Raw genomic sequence first — 26,394 nt, 5'->3', positions numbered from 1 at the left:
AAGTCTTAAAAAAATTATAAGCAATAAAAAATAAAAAGGATAACATTTCAAAAGAAAAAAGTTTAAATTAAAAATATTAAAGAAGAAACTAAATAAATTATGAAAGCAATTATTGTTTGTTTGCTGATATTTATTTTTGAAAATATTTAATTCTGCACTGCTGCTTAGGGCGCTTTCTCTTTCGCGGTGGTCACCGCGGGCGCATGTATAGACACTTCATAATCGCTCTTTTCATAATAGGCATCGAAGGGGCTATCATCGTCGGAGCCTGAGTCTTCAGGATAACGCTGCAGAGAGATAGCACATTGCAAATTGTTTTTTGAGAACCAAAAGAAAAAACAATTAAAAGTACTACCGTTATAAACTGAGCGTAAGTGGAGTTGGCGTATACTGCCCCTTTTTGTGAATGATGTACACAGAACGCACGTACACGTAGATATTGATATCAATGAACGTTTGATAATGTGCTCATGCAAGCAATTGTACTTGATATTTTTTTATAGTATGTCATGCCATTATGCATTCAAATCATGCCCATAATGCTTACAAATGTGATGCCATAATTTATTTCCCAAAAAAAAAGAGCATAATCGCATTCAAATGTTATGCCATAATTTATGGCTGTTGAGGTACTATGCATGACAGAACTTTCTATTCAAATTTATATAATGATGAAAGGCATGCTTGAAATTCAGACTAACCGTGAGTCGTTAAGAACCCCGTGATTAGGGATGGCAACGATTAATCATTTGATTAAATTAATCGATTATTTTCATTCAATTTACGATTTAATTGCATCGAAACACCTTTTCAAATTACTCGACTATTACTCGAGTAATTGCAAAATAATCGCAAACAGCATTTTGAAATTTAATACATTTTATGTTCATCTAAGTTAGCTACACATGTAAACATAGTTAAATTCTAATATGTCAACGTAGTTTAATATCAACAAATGAATGTCTGGTAACACTGCATTTACAGTTAAGTCAAACGCATTTTACGTTAAGTTGTTTGAAGAGCAATGGCGCCAGTTAAAAGCGAAGTGTGGACATTTTTTTAATAAAATAAGCAATAACTACGTTAAATGTCAATTTTGCTGCAAAAATTTAAAATTTTCTAATAACATATCAAATATGTTGCAGCATTTAAAATTAAAGCATGCAACTGTAGCCTGGAAATTGGTGGTAAGTTGGAGCAATCGGTATTATATTTTAAATTTCTTCTAGTTATATATAAATATATGTGTACAAATTAGACTCTGCAATCTAGGAGTAAAGACAATGTTTCACTAAGTGATGATGACACTGACACCATTTTGTGCACTCTAGTGCACAAAAGAAGGAGGAAGGACAACGATTTTACATCTCCACAAGATGAATTGAGCTTTTATTTGAATTGTCAGGTATTAGATCTAAGTCGAAACACTATTTAGGCTTGGGAAGAAATGAAAACCGTTTACCCAAACTGTACGGACTTTCAAAAAAGTATTGTCATCTACTTGGTACCTCAGTCAGTACCAGCTGAGCGGCTTTTCTCAAAAGTGGGTGCAACTGCGACCGAAATACGCAATCGTTTGACAACAATACGTTTATCGAAATTGCTTTTTCTTCAAACTTGGTTGAACAGACTTCTAAATTTGCTTGACTTCAATGAATATATATTCCTTTATGCTAAGACAAATGAATTTTTAATACAATTTTTTAATTTTATTTCCGTTTTTCTTTTTGTGTATATACGAACACAATTTGAATGTCTGAAATAAGAATATAGTCTCCAATATTTTATTGGTTTTATTTTTACGCAAAGTTGCAAAAATTGGAATTAATCGATTAATCGATTTTTTTACATTGTGATTGGCGTTGCAACCGTTTAGCCGGTTATACATTAATTGCAATTAATTGCAATTATTTTTTTATATCTTGCAATTAATCATTTGATTATTTAATCGATTAAAAAAAATTTTTGCCATCCCTACCCGTGATGCATTATGCGATGATCGATTCTTAATCATATGAGTTCAAAAATGTTATTGAGCCAATAAAAAAACTTAATTGATCCATAAGATAACCCCTCAAAACCTTTATGTGTGATAAATATTTCGAAAATAAAATTTTTGAAAAAAATATATGGTTTTGAGAGGTGTAATGATGGCACAATGATGAGTATCCTACTATCAACGGACTACATGGGCCCATCTGTATTTCAATGTTTAATAAGCTTTTAAGCTAGATATAAGCTTTGTATGGAGTATGGCTCTTAGGAAATTATAAAAAATAGAGAAGGTATTTCAAAAGTATGATTTGAGTTGATTCGATTCGATCTGTATGCCTTTAAGAATGCATAGATTAGATACTACCTAAATCTTTGTATGATAGAATTTTGGTTTGAAATACACAAACAACTTTTTTTGATCACATTATTATTTCTCAGAACCGATAAAGCTCCTTTTTGCCGTTAGATTAGCTACACAACTTATCTGTATATGTGCGGTATTTAACGACAAATGGTGCCCCCATTGGTGGAAAAACTACTCTCAACAGAGCTTTTTTTTAGTAATTTAAATATTTCATATTTCCAACAACACATGCAATACTAGTCCGAATAATATGAAAATTATTTCATACTATGCTTTCTTTGAAAAAGAATTGTAAAAAATCACTATAAAGTTAAATAAAAAATATTTTTCTCAAGTCATCAAAAAATATATATCATGAGAGTAACTTTTACCAAAAATAATCGCATGCAACAAAATATCAATGCTGGCGAAAATCTCATAATAAATAAATTGAGTACAAATAAATTTTATACTACCAGCATTAAAAACAGTTAAATCGAACAACAAAATGCACTAACAACAACATACATACAAATACAGTTAGATGTATGTATGTATGCTTACACCACAGAAAGTCATAATTAACATTTTTGTCTTAATTAAACTAGTTAAAAAGTGTTGTAAACTAATTAAACAAACAGTCAAACAAACAAACGAACAAATAGACTCTCGAGTACCTTGAGTTTATGTAGAGTAAATCAAGTGAAAACATTACAATTGAAAAGGCCAAAAATATAATTGTCTGGCACAGTAGTAGAGTAGAGTAGAATATGTAGAGTACACGGGCATAACGTAACGCAAGACAACGCAATGCAATAGAACGTAACGCAACGAACGAAGGTGTTGTGGATAGTACGAGTACATAGTATGTATGCATTTGATTGCAGAAATATTTTTTTGATAGTCACACACATATGTACATACGAGTATGTAGGTAGGTAGGTAAATAAGTATATACAAAAATAAATATTAATAGTATACAGGAAGTAGAACAGGTAGAAATAGCAGTAATAGTAGAAAATAATATTAAAAATATATATTTATAAAGAGAGTAAGAGATATAGAGAGGTTGTAGATAAAGAGGGTGAGGTTTTTGTAGGAGCACAAATGCATGAGAAGATGAAAGTCAGACGGCAAACAATGAAGGAGCACAAGAAATTAAGAACTTCACAATTGACACAGTGTTTGGAATGGAAACTCAGCTAATAAAAACGAAAAAAAAGATATGAATGAAAGTGACAAAATTTTTATAAAATGGATTCTTCAGTGCTTAGTGATTGTGAATTTGTGCTAATTTATAAAATATTTTATATTTTTCACTTATAAATAATTTATATATTTGAGCATTGGCAAACTAACCACTTAAGTAAAATAAATGTGGTATTATTCCGTTTTATAAAATCAGCTAATATTGGCCTATAGAAAATCAACATTCGACGCATTATTGGCGTAATAAGTATGCTATGCAGAAGATAGTGGTACAACATTGTACCGTTGGGGTGGTCTTTAGAATAATAATGCTAGTAATTGTGTTCAAACACAAAATATCAGAACATTTGCTAACCAGTAAAGTCAAAATATTGACCAATCTATTAATTTGTATGTATTTCATTTTTTTTTTCAATGGGGAGTTTTTTTATGTGGTGGGTCCCAAACCCTGCGCACAACCGCAGAAGCACGGATGTCTGTTAGCTACCAGGGGATACTTGGTCTAAAACCGGAAGTCGTGAGCTGCTTGAGTCATATGCAAAAGAATCGTTCCTGGCCACTCCCAAGTGAATGGCAATCAGAAACTTTCCTCACTTGCGTGAAGTTCTACATATGACCCCATCCCCATTGTTGGATTCGGCTATAATCACTTAAAGCGGTTATGTATTTCATTTATTTAAAACAATCTATTTTTGACTGTTAAATTTAAAATAAATAAAATAATAATAAAAAATATATATAAAAGCAAAACAAAGAATAAATAAATTTTTTGTCTTTAAATATTTAAGTTAAAACTTTTAATTAAATTTTAAAATAAAATATTAAATATATAAATAAAATAATATCTAAACAAAATTTTATATTTACCAATAAAATCTTTAAAAATAAAACATTTAAATAAACATAGAAAGTTCTTGAAATTCAAAATGAATTTAATGTTATACATATATAACACTTTACGTGGGTGTGTTCAAAAAATAACGGGATTTGTAAAATTTAAAATTTAACGGGTTTGGGGCTGTATTCATTGCTTGGCGATTTTCTTTTGTTAAAAACTCACACTTCGTTACTTGTTCATGAGTTATTGGCCCAAAACAATACTGTAACAAGTCTCTAATTCGACAAACATGACTTCATGTTATTTTTTGCTATTTCCAAAAATAAAGAGAACATTAAAAGGCCGCCGGTTTATATGTATACGAAAAAACGCTAAAAGAGTCAAATGCTATGCCAAAAATTTAGTTTGAGAAGTGTTTCCACGGTTGGAAGAAGCGTTGACTTAAGTACTTATTATCGAATGGGGAGTATTATTTTGAAGGCGACAACATAAATGTAGACGAAGGATTAAATAAAAAAAAATTGTCGTTATTTTTTGAACACATCTTTGATTAAATATTTTGTGTGATTTTCAACGAAACAATTTACAAATAATGAATAAAATGGTTATTAAAAAAATATTTTAATTTATAAATTTAAAAAAATATATAGAGAATTTAATTGAATTCACTTAAAATATCGAATGACAAAAAGTAGGGTATATTTTATTATTACAATAATTGTGTTTTGACCCAGAAATAAACATTTGGAATTTTGTTGTAAATAAAAAAAAAATACAAACTAATTTTTGGAAATAAATCAGCCTACATACTGATAAACTATCACGAGAAGTGACCACATCTATATGTATGTATGAATATAGACATATTCACACTAGTGCTCGAGACTATTCCAACACACAACTACATTTCATATACTGTTATTAACTTATACTAGCTTTCTCTCTTCTCATTATTTCTCATAATTTTATTAAATTATTTTTTAAAAACAAATTTTATGATATTTGTTTCCAACAATGTCCACACTAGTATTGTAATTGTTGTCAACTTCTACGAAATCCCAATTAAAATTCGATGAGAAAATTTTCAAATCTTTTGAATTGTCTAAAAATTTGCTAAACTTCGTTAGTCACAATACAACGAAAACGCAAACACACATACACAGCCGCAAAACAAAAGTAAAGTTTCGTAAGTTAGAATTTTAGTTACGAACTATGCATTTATGTAATTGCAAAATGCTAGGACGACGTTGAGCGATACGAAAAATGAGAAGAACGATAGAATATTTTACTAATACTACAAAAGTATGTGATGGTTTCAAACTAAAAGGTGACACTTGCACAAGAGGAGGAGAGGGGGGTATACATATTTTGTCAATTACATACAGGCGATAACAATAACAATAACAACAACCAAATACATACATACACACATACAAATGTACACACGAATGTATTTATGCAAAAATGAAATGGCATAACGGTTTTAGACACAATAGTGATTTTAGAAATGTTTGTATGCATGTATATGTACGAGTATGTATGTTTGTATGTATATGGTGAGTACTGCTCGGTTATTTATTAGTTGCAACAAGAGGAGTTAAATACAAAAAAAAAAAACAATAATAACAATAACTGACAATTCGCACTTAATTAAGAGGTTAACTAGGAAGTGGCATTGCAAAATTTTTAATTTTCTTTGTTGTTGTTTAGTAGAGAAGTAGAGCAAATGAAACTTACCTGCACTGAACCATGTCGATCGGCCGGTGTTAGATTGCCAAGAGTGGCGCCCGGTTTTGGCACATCCGGCCACGCAGCAACACCTCCTTTGGCATTTGTCTATAGGTTTTGCCATTTATTTATTTTAATTATTTTTTTGATTTTTTTTTTTTCAATTTTCATAAAGCCCCGCAACAACAACAATAGCAACACCATATCAGCACAGAGCAGAGTGACAACAAATAAAAGCGCAGCAGCGTTGACACAATTTGTATGCGTTTCAGAAAATAGGTCACCAGCAGCCATGTGACATTCCGAGTAATGGACACATGCAGCACACGCACACACATACACAGTTACGATGATACAGTTGCAGTGGCATTGTCGCCCAAGTGATCGGTAAATTGGTACGTTGGCGTGGGCAGCGCATTGAGGTAAATAATTTGTTGTTGTTGTTGGTGGTGGCCAGTATGACGCGTGGCGACGGACAACAGGCAGTGCAAACAAATATTTTTTATTTTTCAGATTTATAGATTTATGGCGTTGATGATGCAGTAATTATAGCAAACGATGATGGGTAAATAATTTTTGCAGTTGTTGTTGTTGTTGTTGATGATTATTTCAATTGATATTGGATTAGTTGTCGTTGGTTGGTTTGTCGATTGATTGATATTTGGTTGATCGTGCGGCAAAATATGTTGCAATTGGGAAATATTTAATTTCGATTTTTATTTTAGTAGCGAAATTGGTTTCAAAACACAAAAAAATATACAAATTCGTTTTAGTTTCGGTTATTTCAAAATATTTCAAATTTTTTGCAAATTCTAAAGCTTAAACGCAATTTTATACTCGTGTTATTAGCAAGCATGAAATTTTGGTCTACTTTCCGCTGAGAGGAAATCATGTCTACAGGTGAATATTTACAAGAGAGTGCAGGGATGTATGTGTGTATGTATGTATGTACAAATGCACGTGGGTGTGTGTGTGTGTATATGAATGACTGAGCTATTACTACTACTACTACAAACGAATGTATGTATGTATGTATGTGAAATGGCGTTACCAAGTAAAGGAAATGGCTAGAGATTGAATGCCAAATGGAGAGGAAATAACGACATAACGGAAATGTTCAAAAATAGCGCGTCAAGAGCAAGTGAAAATGAACAAAGAAATTTTGTGTCAACGACGACAGGAAAGGTGCGTGAATTGGTTGGTAGGGCTGCTGATGACAAAATTCGTGTGTAACGGTAACTTAAACGAAAACGTACGAAATTGGCAAGTGACTCGATTATGTGTGTGTATTGGTTTGTCTGCAAATAAAATCCATTGACGTACGTGTTCTGTCAGACCAGTGAGCAATTGGAAACAACTCAGTTGTTGTTGTATGTGTAGAATTGACCTAGCCAAACATAAAAGGTGCAATTGTGCAGCAAAACGCCATTTAACGAATATAAGGTCAGTCAAAACAACGATATGTTGTTGCTGTTGCAATTATTATAGTTCAAAAGCTGAATTGTCGACTATTTCAGTAGAAAGAGACATGTGACAGTGAGAATTTTTTACAGCTGTTCATATGGACATATAGATAAAGATATGAATTTGGGTTAATTGCAAGTAGCTATTTATTAGCCACTAAAAAGTTTACTTCTTGTACTGGAGGCAATCACATATAGTGCGGTTAAGAGTTCAAATAGGTGGGACCTATAGCTATAATGATGTCTATTAGCACTCTTTAAATAGTTTATGGCACAAATGTATGTTATAAAATTAAAATTTTCTGTATATATTTTTATTTTTTAATTTGTATTTATTTTTTTTAATTTTATTTTTTTTATTTAATTTTTTTTTAATTTTTACTTTTTTATAATTATATATATTTTATTGAAATGTTATTCAAATAATTAGCTTATATCGCACAAATGTATGCTATAAAATTTGATTTTCTTGAATAAGCGATCAAATAATTTTTTAACTAATTCATTTCTTTTTCATTTATTAAATTTAATTTTAAATCAATTCTAAGATATTTAATTGATTATTGTTGCGATTTATTTCATTTTTAAATATATTTTTTTTCATTATTTATTGTTTTACCTTCAATTCAAGGACTAGTAATTTACTGATTTATTCTATAAAATTAGTCAACCTAAAATAATAGCTTTTGACAAGTATCTTTTGAAAAAAATTAAGAATATTTTTTTTGGCATAATTAACTGATCATTTATTTGTTATTTTTTATTTCATATTTATTTTTATTTTATTTTATTTTATTTTATTTATTTTAATTTTTATATTTTATTTTATTTCCAATTCATAATTAATCAATACGGTACTTTATAAAACGTTACAATGCTTCCCTCTAAATCTCTAAATGCAAATGTATGTATGTAGTAAATAGATTACTGAAACACCGCCACTCTAGCTTGCAAAGCTAATATTTTAAATACTAACAAATTTACATATTTTCACATACTTTTAGGCGCATACCAATATTTTGTGTATATTCATATTATTACAATAAACAACAATAAAATTTGTCAACCAACGACCTTTATTAGTTGGAATTGTAGCTTACTCAAGGATGCGTTAGTAAATTCGTTAACCAAAAAAATATATATAGAATAATTATCATTATATTATAAAAAAATTAAGCAGGCGCTAGTGGTTATGAATTGTTATATAAATATCATTATAAAATTGTTATTTTTTAATATAAAAAATCTTACTATTGATCTACTATATTTAAATGCAATTAAAACTAGGCAAGTATACTTTAAGAAATTTAATTAATAAGCAGCAAATAGCATTTTATTAAAATTTTCACATTTTAGCGTGATACTAAAAAATGTCACCAGCATGATAATAGAAAATTTATTTGAAAAAAAAACAACCCCTCATGTATAACAGAGTGGCACACGCTAGCGTTAAGTTCAGAAATTTAACTAGCCAAACTAACACACATACTATGTACAGCTCTAACCTCGAGTATCAAATATTCCTCATCACCATCATCATCGTCTTCTTCATAATCAAAATATGAAATATCCTAAAATTTTACAAAATCGAAGTGGAGCGCGAAAATGGAAGCGACGCAGTTAGTAGAAATTTTCAATTTTTATTTTATTTCATTTTGTTGGTTTCGTTTCAGTAAAGCGGAGAGCAGAGAGTTTGTATAAAAAGAGAGAAATTCGAAGGTCGCCAGTGTACAGTGCGATAAAATAATATACATAATATAAAATATATATAAAATTTAAATAAACTCTTTTTTCCTTAAAAAAATGGTGATTTCTATAAATTGAAAAATTAGTTGGTATAAAAATATACACTAAAATAAAATTACCATAAATTAATGCGTAAGAGTATAAGTTTGAGTATAAGAGAATTGTATGGATTTAGTATACGGTATGAGAGTGAACGCACAATGTATACATACATAAATAGTATGAACGCTATATATACATATATAACTACTATTTTCTTTTTTTTTAATTTTCAATTTTAGTTCAGCAAATTAGTAGTTAGTTATAGTTGAAAAAATGTTTGACTACAACACTACAAAAACAATTGCGCTTACCTTAGCCGTTACATTATGACGATCTTTATTTGGTGAAATGATGACTTCATGGCCAGTTTGCAGAGATCCGACGGGCGTTGACTAAATACATTTCGTTAAAATGCGACATACACACAGATAGAGAGACAGTTTTTTGTAATTTTGCAGGCGATAATGCAATTTGTTTGACATTTATTTTTCAGTTTTTTTTTTACGTTGCATTTGTTAGATTATGGCCAATCATTTTAATGGTACAGGTGCAATTATTCAATAGTTGTAGTAGTTGCAATTTAGTTGATTGTTGTTGTTGTTGGTGATGGTTTTTTTTTTGTTGCAAACAAATACAATACACGCAAAACAACAGACGCAGTTGTTGCAATTTTTTTTTTTTAATTTATTGTTGCATTGGTGTTGTTGGGTTAGTAGTTGGTGATGGTAGTTCGATGAGTTTGCAGCATAACACACGTATTATTTTTTGGTTTTATGATTTGTATGGAATAAAAAAATGCAAGAAACAAATATTAGTTAGTTTCAATTTGGAAATTGCAATTTTGGAAAAAAATACTACAATATACATTTTACATATAAATAGCAATATAATACTTCATACATACATGTACCAAATTTGCATAAGCAAATACATATTGATGTGTATAAAAAATATTATATGTAAACTAGCGACACATCTAAAAGGGTTAAGGTAAGGTAAAATTACACTAGAAGTATCGTTCATGGGTTCGAAGAGCATTGAAGTATATATTTCAGCGCGTTTTTGTGGTTTTGTAATGAAATTAATTGTTCAAGTGTTATATTTCAAATAATATATATGTGTACAACTGTATTAAATTTTTACTTTTAATTTTATTGAAATTCAATTAATTAAAAAATTATAATAATTGATATGCAATAAATATTTTAATGTCATTGGTTGACCAGAAAATTTTAATGAGCTCAATTTCGAACACAAAAAATAAATTCATAATATTTTTTACATAATTGTACCAAATAAAATAATTTTTAAATTAATATCTTTCTTTAAATTATTTAATTTTTTCACTTTTATTTTTCCAAAATTTATCAAAAAGATTTTTTTTTTTAATATTCTTTAATATTTATTTTCAATACTAATTTTTAATAATTTAAATTTTTTCCTTGATTTTTATTTTTATTTAATAATATTAAAATTTGTTTAAATAGATTTTATTTTTTTTTGTTATCGAAAAATGTATTTAATATAATTATTTCAACTATTCTTTTCAAACATTATTTTTATTTCATTGTTTACATCTATCGGCATTTAAACTATTTATTGATTATTTTCTGGTTAGCCTATGATTGAAAAAAGCGTACTAAAAACAAGTAAGGAAGGGCTAAGTTCGGGTGTAACCGAACATTTTATACTCTCGCAATTTATTTATTTAACTTTATTAATATTATATAATACACAACTCGACCCACATATTCGTCATATATATTGTATAAAGTCCATTGAAAGTTGGAAACTCAAATATTAGGTTAGAAGCACCGAGGTCCTCATGTTCGATATATGCGACCTTGAAAACCTATGGTCCGATTTCGGCGATTTTTAGAATGGGGCTGCCACACTATTAACATAGTATTTGTGCAAAGTTCTGCACCGATATCTTCACTAGTACTTACTTTATATATTGTAAAGTAAACGATTCAGATTGTCTTCAAAGTTCTGGTATATAGGAAGTAGGCGTGATTATGAAGCGATTTGGCCTATTTTCACAACATATCATTGGGATGTAAGGAAACTATTACAAACCAAGTTTCGTTGAAATCGGTCGAGTAGTTCCTGAGATATGGTTTTTGACCCATAAGTGGGCGACGCCACGCCCATTTTCCATTTTGTAAAAAAATCTGAGTGCAACTTTCATCTGCCATCTCTTATGTGAAATTTAGTGTTTCTGACGTTTTTCGTTAAAGAGTTAACCCACTTTTAGTAATTTTCAACATAACCTTTGTATGAGAGGTGGGCGTGGTTATGATCCGATTTCTTTCATTTTTGGACTGTATTAGGAAATGGCTAAAAAAAAACGACTGCAGAAAGTTTGGTTTATGTAGCTCTATTGGTTTGCGAAATATGTACAAAAAACCTATTTGGAAGCGGGGCCACGCCCACCTCCCCAAAAAAATTACATCCAAATATGCCCCTTCATAGTACGATCCTTCATACCAAATTTTATTTCCATAGCTTTATTTATGGCTTAGTTATGGCACTTTATGTGTTTTCGGTTTTCGCCATTTTGTGGGCGTGGCAGTGGTCCGATTTTGCTCATTTTCGAAAGCAACCTTCCTATGGTACGGACGGACGGACGGACGGACAGACAGACATTCGGATTTGAACTCCACTCTTCACCCTGATCACTTTGGTATATATAACCCTATATCTAACTCGTTTAGTTTTGGGTGTTACAAACAACCGTTATGTGAACAAAACTATAATACTCTCTTTAGCAACATTTGTTGGGAGAGTATAATAATAAGTTTAAAAAAAATAAAGAAAATCATTAAAATAAACCCAATAATCACATCTAACAATCTAAAAAATTTATAGTGGTTTAGAGTGTTGTCCATACTAACTAAATTGCTAAAGCGGTGAAAAAAATATTTTTTTTTTTTTCATGTATTTGTCTTAATTACTTTTGAGTGTTTAATTACGATGTCTCATCTAGCGATAAATTAAGAACTAGCAAAAATGTTTGATAGAGAAACCATAAAGATATAACAACAAACATAATACCTTGTCTGATTTATTTTTGGCTAAATGTGAAGGTGGCGCATTCTTGATAACCTTCATTTGTTCAAGTTGTTCCTTGGTCTTACGATTTAGTGATTTTGTTGTTGTAGTAAAAATCAAAATTACAGAATATATTTGTAATTATGCAAAAACATAAAATTACGTTAAGGAATGCAATAAACGCAAATATGGTAAATAGTAAAAATAAAAATTAATAACAAACAACAAATTTTAATAGATTTAGATATAACAACTAGGACATACATACAAAATATATAAATATTATTTGATTGTATTGCTAAATATTTTATTTAAAAATATAAAAGAATTGTTGAGAGTTTCAATAATTTTTTAAATAAGAATCTCTTAACAAACAATAAAAATATATAGAAAATGTCTTTAAAGAGGATTTAACACATTGATATAAGTTTAAAAATGTTTCAGTTCACTTTTATATTTCACGTGTTTAAATTACTTTGCAATGAAGTATCGTCGATTGAGTCTATACTTTTGACACAAATGGCTAAATCTGCCTAATAGCCTTTTCAGAGAGCGATATCAATTGAAATTTCAATTGAGAAGCAAGTTTTTGCCCTTCAAACTGCTGGATACTCGAAATTTTTTTGTTTTTACTTTTCATAAGAAGTTGGTAAGCTTCATCAGCTGATTGCTATTTTATTATTTATTTCCAGCAGCGACATCTACCGACGTGCAGTGTGAACAACAACTCGCAGTCAAAGAACATATACATATATATAATTACAAACATGTACGGTCTTTGTCGCAGAGTTGCATTTTATTTTCAAGTCGAATAAAATTGAACTAAAAACTACTGTTCTTATTCTGTATGGAAAATCGATCTAAATTTGCGTTTTAATCAGGCAAAGGCCGGTTAACTGATCAATTAGCTCCTGTGTGAAAAGGCTTTGAGCTACAAAAATCAAATTGAGAATTAATTTAAGCTTCTTTTATGAACCAGGTTTCCCCAACATATACAATATTCTACACAACGACACTGACCCCGAACGCTAGAGAAAGCAATTATCGACGTTTGTAACATCCACTGGAAAATTGGGTCTGCCGGATCAAAACAGATTGTGGTTTAGATCTGGCAAGATCGATTAGGTGATTTTACAAATTATTATAATAACTAATTTAGTTCTTCAGGCACTTAAAAACACTTGAAAATCTTTTCCAAAGCTTCAAGTAGCTATAATTATATTAAATGCTACAAAAATTGAACAAAAAGTTTTGACAAAACTTCTCATGAACTGTTATTCTGTAACCTTTTTACTTATTATTAAAAAAAAAATAAACAAACACTGAAAACACAACCACGAATTAATAAATATAGCGCACTTTTCTTGTTTTCAATTCAAAATATATGTATTTTTTATTTTTTCATTAATGGAGAAAAAATAAAAAAACAATGTCGAACTTCAAATAAACGCATTGAAGTTGTTTTTCGTCGTTTTAGATGTTATATATTGGCGTTTATCTTTTTAATAAGTCTATGTTAGCATTTAATTTAAGTTATATTTTTTAGGTTATTTTTTTACGGTAAATTAAAAATTTAATAATGTAAAGTGAATAATTCTATACAAATAGATATTTAAATTGTTGCATAAAATTAATTCAATTATATTCATTAGGTAGATTTGCTTTGGAATAAATTTGTTTTTGATGTTTCAATGACTAGTTTGGGGAAAATTTAAATGAAGGAGGCACGTTCATTAGCACTTGTTGTTGTTGCACTGAGCGAACGATACAGTTTTTTGGAGTTTTTGCTTTTTTGTTTTTTTTTCTTCTTTTTTTTTTTTTGCTTGAGTGGCTTATTAATTTGCAATTTTGAGCTTTAGCGCTCGTATGCTCATTGTGTTATTTTCTCATTGTTTGATTAGCGCGACAATCGTCAATGCCACTGCCACTGTGGCAGCGCATACAAACAGCTCACAAATATATTTCGACATTATCAGTCATCAATAGGCCAGCAGGAAGGAAGTACTGTTAGTAGTTGTTGTAGTAGCGGTAGTTTATTTTCAATTGACACAAATTGTACGGGTTTTGATATTAGTGCGGTATGCAATTGGTTTACATATCCGTTATATTTCAAGTGCTTGATTTCTCTCGACAATCTTGTATGGCAATTGATAGTAGCATGTTGCTGCAGCAGTTCTAATTCAACGGTATGGTTTACTTGCTTTCTGTTTTAATTCTTTGTTTTTTAGAGAATTTTTAGCGAAGACTGCGTTAGAACTTATCAATTAACTTTTTTGTGCTTGAGCCCTTTTAGATAAGTTTTGTAAAATTGTTGATATATTTATTTTTGATATTTGAGATATTTCAATGGAATTTGATTGTGAATGAGTTTTGAAAAATAGAAAAATGCTATTACTTTGGTGCACATAAACGAAAGTAAAATTCGTGTTCAAAAATATAAAAAACTCAAACATTCAAAAATAATTAGTTTTGTTTAATAAAAGTGTGTAAGATTGCAATAAAAAAAACATTAAGTGTTTTTTTTTAAGTAAAATTTCGCTATAAGTTTCTGACGCATGCGCAAAAGAGTAGCTTATGTTTCACATGAGCATATTTGTTCAGTTGTTTGAGTATAGTTGTTTGTGTGATTGGTTCTCATTATGTGAAACAACATATTGTTTATACACCCCCCTCATGTTCAATAAACATATACATATGTATGACTAAATGCGCATAACTAATACATCCTTTCACATGTATATATGTATGTAAAAAAATAGAAATATCTTGTAAATTATGTAAGAATAAAATTATATATACCATTGTCTTCCCTGTCCAGTCGAATTCTCCATCATCCACATAGCCTTTACGATCGAATAAGTCTTGAAACAGTCTTCGCAGAAACTCATAATCGGGCGTTTCAAAAAAATCTAATCGCCGCACATAACGTAAATATGTTGCAAATTCTTCGGGGTGTCCATCGCAAAGCACCTGAAATATAAACAAAAATAAAATTAGTTGAAATTCTATGTTGCTGAGTTTTTAATAACGAAATTGTTCACCTCAATAGGTGTTGCACGTTTTGTATCACCAATTTTTTGATATCGTTCTTTAAGTGTATCAGCCTTAAGGCCTTGCCACGGCAGTGAACCTCTTAAGAAATACATGAACATGTGTCCTAATGCTTCTAAATCATCGCGCCTTGATTGCTCTCTGCCCATATGTGTATTTATTGACATATAACGTGCGGTGCCGGTGAGAGATTTATGCTCCCGATATGGTATATGCCTATTTGTATCTAAATCAATGTATTCTTTGGCCAAACCGAAATCTGTGAAATGGAAAAAAATTCAATGAAATTTAGTTATTAAATAAGAAATTGTGAAAATTATAGTTATATATACAGTAGCGGACAGTGAAATCCGGACAACCATTTTATTTGTATTTAACGGGCGATTGTGACCGAACAGTGTATTTTACTGCCGAAAGGCTTATTCTTTCACAGAAATACGTGTTCGGTACACGCTTTAAAGCAACTTTTAGTTTATTTTTTAAGAGTTTAATAATTTAGTTTGTGCTTGTGCTTCGCTAAAAATTAAATATGCCGAATTTCAAAAAAAAATGTCCGAAATGCAAAAAAGTAATATTTTGATTTTGGAAAAATAAAAACTGACAATTCGTAAAATAGGTGATACAGTTGGCTTCAGCAAGTCCTCCATCGGAGAATTCCTTAAAAAAATCGACAGAAGCAGGTCTCTTAAGAAAAAAACTGACTCTGGAGCAAAGATGAAGACAAATTCAAAGGAAAATCGAGTGATGGAACGTATGTGTGAGGAATCGCTTCAAAACTGCTGAGGATGTTAAAGTGAAGTTATTTCAAGATGTCGGTACAGAAATTTGCGCAAGAACCGATCGTTGAAGGCTTCAAGATGTTGATTTGAACGCTCTTCGGCCCGCCAAAAAACTACTTTGGACCTCAAAAATGCATAAAACCCGTATACGATGGGCAAAAGGTCATGAAAATTGGATTCATTTTCATTGGCGAAATGTTATCTTCTCGGATGAATCAAAATTTAACCCTTCTTGTAGCGACGGCATGTCGTACGTAAGGCAGAGAACTTGTGACTGGTTCAAGGACGAATGTCTTCAATGAATCGTTAAGCAGGGAGGCAGCCGAATGGTCTGGGGATGCTTTTTTTACCATAGCCTTCCACAACTAGTCCTAATAGATGGAGTAAGTACCAAGGGACACTAAGTACCAAGGTTTAAGTACCAAGAGACACTTGAGACGAATTTAATACCCTCAATAGAGGACCATTTTTCATAAGCGGGTGTCCTTTATTTTCAGAATGACTCTGCGCCATGCCAGCGTGCCAAAATTGTAAGTATGAATTTTTTTGTACATCTAGAGGTTATTGCTATAATTTGAATTAAAAATTTTATAATTGCCCTTTCATTTTTCTTTCATGTGAAGAATTATTTATCAAAAATCGGGGTTTCGACTTTATAGTGTTCAGGTAATAGTCCGGATTTCAATCAAATTGAGAACTTTTGGTTTATAATGAAGATTCAGATATCACAGAAGAGACCAAAAACTTTAGCAAAATTGCATAGAATTCTCTAAGATGTGTGGTATAACGGTATCGCAGCAGGATCATTACAAAATCTGATAAATTCAATGGAAGAGCGGATAAAATCCGTTATAAAAAACAAAGGAGGTTCGACAAAATACTAATTATAATGTTTTTGTATCAATTAATGTTCCCTTTAAATAATACTAAAAAAATATTTCTTTAGTGTAAAGAACAAAAAAGATATCACTGTTTATATTGTTAGCTACCAAAATGATAAAATATCTAAAATGAATTAAAATAAATGGAAGAATAAGTGCAATCAACAACACTGACTTTGTTTACACTTAATACTCAATTATTCTGCATATATTATTGTTTTAAAGTAAAAAGTTTAAACATTTGACTAAAAAAATATGAAATAACTATGATTTTTTAGTTGTCCGGATTTCACTGTCCGCTACTGTATATGCGAGATTGTCCTAAAGCTAAACTGATACCATCATTCAACGGAAATGTATAGTATTTTTTTCTGGAATGTGGTAAATTCTTTAACAAGCTACAATTTGTAAAATTAGTTTAAAAATTCTGCTTAGTTATTCACATACAGTTACACCACCACTACAGGTACAAGCACTTAATTTCCATTAAAGTTGAGTTGCGTTGAAAGCATGAATTTCACAAACTCGTTATGTGGAATTTAGATGATTTAGAGAATTTTACAAGTACAAAAAAATAATATTTCCAATTTGAATACACTTCAGACTAATTATAAATTATTTTGAAAATTTTGCTGAAATTCCAGTTAAATAATACAAAAAAAAATCAAAATATTCACCAACAATTGCAACCAAAAATGTGATAAATGTTTTATTTGATAATAATTTTATTGCTAACGACTTTACAGTTAAGATTCATCTGTTGCACTTAATAAAAATGTAGAACTTCAGCATTTCATAAATTCTTGAGAATCCTAAAACTATGCTACACTGACTTATTTTTTAATGTATATTTACTCGCTATATTTATATATAGAAAAACATTTCATACTCACCAATTATGTGTATAATTTTTTCTCGTCTCGTTGATGTTCTGCCTATGAGAAAATTCTCCGGTTTCACATCCCTATATATTAAGTGCCGACTATGAACATATTCGATCCGGTGGAGCTGATCATTCACGTTGTAGTTGAGTTGAGTGAAGTAATGATAGAAGAGAATACACGTATTAGTGACATAATATATATAAATTTTGGCATAAAATTTTAACAAAAGACATGCTTACTTTCAAATAAATAAATAAAATTAAGTAAATGTACGCTATGTATGCTATAAAACGTTTTGTTTGCAGGAAAATTAAAATAAAATGCATAAATTTATGAGCGTAATTAAAAATTATATTTAAGTGAATTAAAAATTAAATTAAAGTATGCTTATTAAATAAAAGAATAAAATAATATGTTTAAAAATATAATAATTTTTTTAGTGTCTCAATTAGCGTTTATGCATTGGTAAAGTAGAATAAAATATGGATATGAGAAATAAATATTGGAAATAAAAAACTATTAAAGAAAAAGTTATTTATAAAATAGTAATTTATATAAAAAAAATAATTTATTAAAAAAAGTAAATAATTTATAAAAAAATATAATTTACAAAACAAAAAATTTTATTAAAAAAATAAAAATTTATTTAAAATACAATTTTTTATAAAAAAAAGTACTATATAAAAATAAATAATTAATAAAAAAAAATAATGTACACAAAAAATCATTTATAAGAATATATTGAAAGTAAAATATCAATACAGTTTTGAACAAAAATATAGTGATATTTTTGTGTTTATTTGGTTTTCGATTTTTTAATGATAGATGAACGCGCATTCGCAAAACTAAAACATTTTAATGAGCTTAAAAATTTAAATTAATTGTGTTTAAAATATTTGTGCACGCGAGCGGGAGTTATGGGGACTTTTGGGTCATGAAAGTAAAAAAAAAAATAAACATTTATAAATAGAAAAGTAAAACACGCAACTTAACAGCCAAGTTTTTTTACTCAAAATCAAATTTGTAAGTTTCAAGTATATATATATTTAATAATTAACTATGCAAGCATGCAAAAATATAATAGTTTCTAAAGGTACTAAATTATGCTACTTCAAGTGCAACTAACTAGCGTTCTTTGTTACTAATATTATTTGTAAAAAAAAAATAATTATGATAATATTTTATTTTTTGTCTTACTATTAAAAGCAGTCATTTTAGACACTTTAGAGAAAAAAATTAATAAAAAAAATATTTCTGATTGTTTTTTCCTGTCAGGTCTGGCAACGTCTTAAACCGCCACCCCTTAACACAGTCCACAGACCGTTTACACCTACACATGCACGCGAACACGCACTTCCAACACATACAAACTTACAAAAAAGCACTGACACGTTTGCCAAAAAAATGGGGGTGTTTCTACGCCTAACAGTGTGCTATTAATTCGGTGTTTTACGCAAGACGAGCTATTTTAATCGACAAAATCGACTTTATATTATTTTAATTACAAATAGTATTAGCATAAATACATAAATAAATGATGAACTTAGGTGTTAGAATAAGCAGAGCGTGAATCTATTAGCAAACACATAAGAAAAAGGGTGAATTTCGTGTGTCGTTGGTAGCAGAGTATTGGTGCTAGTGGGTAATTAAGACGTTCGATTTGCAATACACACAAAAATTAGTAATAATAATATTATATTAGCGCAGTAAAACCATTAAAAACCATTTGTATAAACTATGTAATTAAAACTATTCGTATGTGTAATGCGAAATTTGTAAATCTCTAGTTGGCCTATTTTTAGTTTTAGCGTGTACTAAAATGGGTTTTGGTTATGCTTATTATCGCTTGTTTTTGTTTTGTTTCATTGGTATTTAGTTGTTGTGTACTTACTAATTGTATAGCTATCAGTAGTACTGTCTTCAAAGTGAATCGTCTGCCGCATATATCAAATAAATCTTCAAGTGATGGACCGAGCAATTCCATAACAAGTGCATTGTACTTGCCGCATGGCCCGAAGTAATATACTTCGGGTACACCCTCTGCTATAATTATAACAATTCAAGAATAGCACACTTTAAACTTTCTTATTGTAGACAAAAAAAAATTACAACAAATTGAAAAAATATATATTTTTGTTTAGGAATTTCGCAACACAAGAAGTATGTATTGTTGATGTGGGATTGATATTATATTTATACAAAAAAAAAAAAACATAATAATAATTCAAAAAAGTTGTGAATGTTATGACTTCGATGCAATTATTTGCGCTAAACAAAAATTTTTTAAAAAATTATATTTGAGAATGTCAACTGATTTTTAGCAAATTTTGAAGATTTATTTAATAGCTTTCGGTGTTGGCTGCTACACTTTGCAATTCAATTTTAGACTTTCGAAATTTAAATTTAAGCGTATTGGCAGCACTTGATATTATCTTTCAGTGCGCATATTTTGTTTGTAAAAAAACAACAATTATTCTTCGAAATGTATTGTTTACACGCATATTTACAGTAAAAAAGTAGGTTTCGTGGAAAATATGTTTGTTTGTATATAAGGGTTAGGCGTCCAAAAGCATTAGTGTTAGTATATAAGGATTTGATGGTTCGCACGATAGAAAAAAAAACAACAAATGTGTATGAAAAAACATAAGGCAACAAGCAAAAAATAGAAAAAAATCCTAAAATTGTCGTTTTTTTTCAAAGCAATTGTTTTTGTTTTCTATTTGTTGTATTTATTCTAAGCTTTAATTAGCTTTAGCTTTGATTAAAGTTACAAAAAAAAAACATATTTCATTAATATTTCATTACAAATGCACCATGTGTAGTTAGCACTTAAACGCACGCACAAAAAAATAGAAATTCTCGAAGCATTTTTCGAAAAAAGTCTGCTTCCATAGACGCTTGCACCTTGCACTTTTATACTTACATATTAAATATAAATACTTAACTAATTTACTTGTACAGTAAAAAAGACTGACGAACACTACTGCTAAATATAGGTCTTATTAAATTATTTACAAATATTCATGCTGCACAAATTGGCATGACGTCTACTAAGAGTACTAAAGTAATCATACTAATTACAAAACAACGAGCAATGCAACCCTGTAAAGTTGCGCAACTACAAGAAATTTCACGTTTTTATGTAGCATACTTGTCGGCGAATGTTTCTTTTTTACTAAACCCAACAAATTGGACAAAATTATAGTCATAGTTAAAATAACATAACCTATTAAAAGTGAACAATTTATTTGTTAAAATATAACAAATTTGTTTATATTTATATTAAAAAATAAAAAAAATGTTTAAATTTATCAAAAAGCTCATGGGAGAAGCGTTTTTCTCTAACCTAACAAGAATTAATTGAAAACAATTTCAAAATGACGAAAATCCTTGTGTGATCGGTGTGGCTACCTTCTAGGAAATGCGAACTTGTGGAAGATGTATTCTCTATACCATATCCAAAGAAATCTCGGTATATTTAAAATAAAAATGTATGTATTAAAAAATATTGCCGTCAATCAGAAATGATTCGAACGATCGGTACAATAATCCTGTAGCAAATCTGAACTCATGAGGAGAAGTATATGTATATATTTTCGATATTCTAATACTAATGAAAAGCACAGAAAAAACATACAGCAATCAGCGACAGCTTGTACTTGTGAGAAAAATTTAGTTTAAGGGGTTAGGTGGGTTTCAGAGGCTAAAAACATTTTTTTTTTTTAATATATGCAATCATCCAAAAACTCAGCCATTCGAACCTCATCTCCCTTGAAGTGTCTTTTTTAAGGTCTTTCCCTGGACATCATAACCCATGATTGGGTCATCTAACAACAGTAAACCAAAACTATTTCGATTGTACATGGATAAATCCAGTTAATGAACGAAGGAAAAAAACTATTGAAATTTGAATTTTTGACAGAATTTAAACCAAAAAAATTTGGTAAAATTTTCGCCATATATTGGCTCGAAAAAAATTTCTAATAAAAATAAAAAAGAAATCCTTCGTTCATCAACTAGATAATATTATTCCAAAGATGTGTGCAAATTTTGAACAAAATCACTTCATAACTCTTTGAGTTATTGTGTCTCCACAATCCGACTTGAAAAATTGAGTTTGAGATAAATGCGTTTAAAGTTTTACATTCGTACTGACATGGCCTGATGGGAACTTCCAAAGTGTATATCTCTTAGAATATTACTCTGATTGAATTGATAATTTTATATATTTTTTTAAACATTTTACACTATTTAGAAACACATTTTTATTTTCAAATTTTGAAACCCATCTAACTCCTTAAAACGCTTTCAAATCACCGCTGATATGCTTTCATCACATCGTAAAAGAAACTCATAATCTGTTTTTTTACTTCAATAAAATACATGATACATCATAAAGAAAGGTGAGACCTCATATTCTGTGATGACTGAAATTCGATGACGACCTTCATATAATATATGGGAGATATTTATCAGGGTTTATAATAATTAAGTGCTATATAAACACAAAAAAAAAAATGTTTATATCAAATATTAAACAATTCCTTCAAGATTACAACAAACAACGGATTTTGTGTATTGAATTGTTTTTAAATAATTTTCTACATATTCTTATTCAATATTATAAACAAAAATAGAACATAATTTATATAATAATTTTAACATTGTAAGTTAATTTTTTCAGCTTTATATCATGTCCCCACTATGAAATGCAAAGGAGCAAGTCTTAATACTAAACTATAAGAGATTAAATATTTACAAGCAAAAACTGAATTTCCTCGGAAAATGTGTTTTCACTGATATATTTTTTTTATAATTTTTTTTATTTGGTTACATATTAAACCTAAAGTGAGCGAAAAAGGTATGTGTTCTGACAACAGTTCCACAGAGGGCGAGAGAACGAGTAGATTAGCGGTTAGTACTAAATAGAATAATGATGAGTCATAAAAGAGAGTGTAAATAGTAAAAACTTGATATTTTTACAATAAAAGAAAATCGGCTCTAATATATGTGTGAAATTTTTTTAATATTTACAATTCATTCTTTTATATAATATTTACTTTAGATAAATAAAATGCTTACGAGTTGTAGAAAAAAATAGACACTGGCTGTTGGGTTGTTGTTTCAAGGTAAAGGGCGCGCTGTTAACGAAGGTGTGGGGAATAAGAGATTAACAGACGACGCACACGACGATTGGTAGAAAAGAACATGCAATGTAAAGTAGAAGTTGGCGGGACCAAACAATGTTTCATGGTAGGAGTATATAAATTGGTTTTTAATAGGGCGGTTGGTTTTAGTCACGCGTTTTGTTAATAAAAAATATAAAATAATCCGATAAAAAAGCAACTAACGAGTTTTTATTTATATACATATATGTATAACACTGTGTTAACGTTACATAACAGTTAAAGTCGGTTTTGTATTGGCTAAGTAATTGCTCTCGATTTAAAGTAATTAAATTTTAGTTTTATAAAGCTAGACTTCTTTAGTCATTAATTTTAATGTGAGTTAATGATTCTAAAATTTTCCAAAATCAACTTTAGCTGTTATGACTTGTCTGAATTAATAATTACTTTTCATCTAGAACAAACGATAAGAACAGTAAAATTAAACTACGTAGTATATTCAACCCTACAATAAATTACAACTCAACACTAAAAACACTAACTTACAAAGAATTCCAACTCTAAGCGTAACTCAATTTGAAATACTTAAGCTTATTAACATTTCTTAATTTAAATAAAAACTACTTCTTGATTGAAAAATGTTAATTTCAATTATTACTGTAACTACTGAAATACCGTAAGTAAAAATTATTAAATTAAAATATTGTTTTAATTAATTTAAATAAAATTGGCAATGTTCCGAAATACTCTTCAAAGTATTTTAATTAGCCAAGTAATGGTTTTGTAATGAAAAGAATTGAATAGAAAACGAACGAAGATAATGAAAAACGTGACGATTATAACGAGACGAGTGATGAGGTAAACAGAGTTAAAAGATTATCCAATTGAATTAGACACAAAATTCGAAAATTTTGAGAAAAATAACTGAAAGTAATGTGAAAGAAAAATATTTATAACAAAAAAATGAAAAAAAAATCGAGAAGACGAGATGGTCAAGTTAACAATACGAAAAGGGGAGGTAACGACAGTTCGTCGAGATTGGAAACAAAATACGAAACGATGCTGGAAAACAGTAGAGATAAGGCAATTCACACTGACTTATTAAAACTGAACGTACGTATACGATTTGGAACGTCAGTATAAAAAAATGGCTATTGAGACATTTATTTTAAATTACAACTTTACGTATATTAATTATAAAATTAAAAAAATAAATTAATATAATAATAAATTTAAAGAATTTAAGTTTCATATAATTTTTGAAAAGCCCCAATTTTTTTTTTTAAGTAAGCAACAGAGCTAAACCTAGGTTTTAATAATTGTACTCTTTTGATGCACTGACTCTAAGCTTAAAGCTTTCGTTAAGCTTTAAAGACAATATATTTAAATTGAAAATTTTTGGAAAAATAGTTTATATATGTATATAAATTTCAGAACTTATTTTCGCAATGAAAGCTTTTTGGAAAAGTACTTAAATTTGTTTGTCAATTTTATAATATAATCCAAAGCTTGTATGTTTGATTTGCACTATATAAAAAAAAACTAATATATAATTGGTTTCGTTTCGAAAAGTTTGTTTTGTTGGGAACTTTTCGAGAGCTTTAAACTTAACAATATTGAACAATATTTAATTATTGCGATTCCACAAGTTTTTAAGCTTTTTCACTCAAAAAAATATTTTCAGCAAGGTTAAACTACTGTTTTTCTACGTCATAACGCATATGAAAACACAAAAGCTTCAAAGCTCTATAATTATTACCAGCTGTTCAGTATTTTCTTCCGCAGGGACTTTCCCCAGATTTTTTCTATTAGAATTATTTCTAGCTTATGATAATAGATCCCAGAGAATATACAATAAAAAAACTCGAAAAGCATCATAGCGTACATAAAACTTATTTTAAACACAAATAAGAATTGGACAGAAAAATAAAATAAAACATTTAATTTTCATAAAATACATGATATTAATACAGCAAAAGAGAAAGCAAAAATAAAAAAGAAAAAAAAACGAAATTTAGCATACAGAAAATATAAAAAAAAAAACATAATGTAAACTTACAAGTTGCTTAGATATCATCAGTACAGTCTTAAGAGAAAATTTACGGGAACAAATATTGAAGAGATCTTCTAAGGACAGTCCCAATAACTCTAATACCATGGCATTATAACGGCCACCACATGTGCCCAGATAATACACACGCGGTATACCCTCTGGACAATTATCTATTTTTGTATATGCAAAGGGTGTCACGTCAATATGGTGGGTTGATTTTTCAAAATGTTGATGGTTTTTATATGGTTGTTGTTGTTGGTGTGTTTGTGAAGGTGACGAGCAAAGTAGGATCCATGGTAACAAGCGGTAGTACAGCATATCCAGCGGAAGAGCATCATTACAGCAGATAAATTAGGTGCGATTCATCGAATGTGCGCATTCGAACGGCGAGCAAAGGATGGTGCCCATATACATGTTGAGGATTTGTGTGCGATGATGGATTTTTATTTGTGAATATATTTTATTTTTTTTGGTATATTTAGCAATAGATGAAAAGCACACGCGCAGCAACAGCAACAACAATTAAATGCAATATACAACAAATATAAGAAAGTAAAAAAAAAAATGTATACAAATTATTCTCGATTTCAAAATATGTTTGTTTGTGTATTTACTACAGCCATTAAGTGTGTAGATTTTTTGCAACTTTTTATTTTTTTGGGATATGTATGATGAGAGACACTTGTGAAAATAATTATTCTAATATTTCTTTATTTACTTTTTTCGCAGCTCATTCTAGTGCGATTTGTCCCTAAGGAAATTTCAATATTTCCTTTACGCACCGACCTTCGAAATATGTTCGAGAAAATCTATTTTTTTAGCTTAATTATAATACATATTGAAGCCTTCATTTCTTCATAATAAATGTGCCTTTAATTTGTCCCACAATGCAGGGATCTTCGAAGGCAATAACGGTGCAAAAAATTTAATTTTATGACAAGCAAAATTACGACAAGGTTTATTTGAAATGCAATGTGGTAAAGGTGGGATATTTGCTAGTTTAAGAAGCGGGTGAAGTAGAAACAACCAAATAAAGCAAAATTACTAAAGCTTTAGAATGGGCTTTTAAAAATAATCGAAATCCTTGAATCAAAAACTTTTAATGACTTAAATAAAAAGCTTGAAAGCTTTAATTTAGAAAGCTTCTCTGTGAGAACTTAAAAGGCTTTACTAAAAGTTTTTTAATTACTCAAATAAAAGGC

At 29.3% G+C, this 26,394-nt stretch overlaps 1 protein-coding gene across 22 annotated transcripts in view; it reads right to left on the bottom strand.

Annotated features, from left to right (window-relative positions):
- The window catches only part of LOC105215811 (casein kinase I), a 53,657-nt gene that overhangs the window by 9,978 nt on the left and 17,285 nt on the right, over positions 1-26,394 (bottom strand). For 6 of the 22 annotated variants that reach the window (XM_054235762.1, XM_054235783.1, XM_054235788.1 and 3 more), the window contains 6 exons: positions 25,199-25,362; positions 18,023-18,137; positions 15,460-15,728; positions 15,218-15,388; positions 9,676-9,756; positions 6,123-6,221 (listed from right to left, as the gene is read on the bottom strand). In XM_054235762.1, coding sequence (XP_054091737.1) covers positions 6,123-6,221; positions 9,676-9,756; positions 15,218-15,388; positions 15,460-15,728; positions 18,023-18,137; positions 25,199-25,362 — 899 coding nt within the window. Of the gene's footprint in view, positions 1-109; positions 288-6,122; positions 6,222-6,331; positions 6,689-9,675; positions 9,757-15,217; positions 15,389-15,459; positions 15,729-18,022; positions 18,138-19,904; positions 20,057-25,198; positions 25,363-26,394 lie in introns of those variants that run through there. The other 16 variants (XM_054235778.1, XM_054235805.1, XM_029042607.2 and 13 more) reach the window with 9 other exon arrangements.

Source organism: Zeugodacus cucurbitae, chromosome 2, assembly GCF_028554725.1.
Source record: "Zeugodacus cucurbitae isolate PBARC_wt_2022May chromosome 2, idZeuCucr1.2, whole genome shotgun sequence".
Taxonomy (NCBI): Eukaryota; Metazoa; Arthropoda; class Insecta; order Diptera; family Tephritidae; genus Zeugodacus; species Zeugodacus cucurbitae.
The sequence above is the reverse complement of the archived record's forward strand: the minus strand, read 5'-3'. Positions and strand labels throughout refer to the sequence as shown.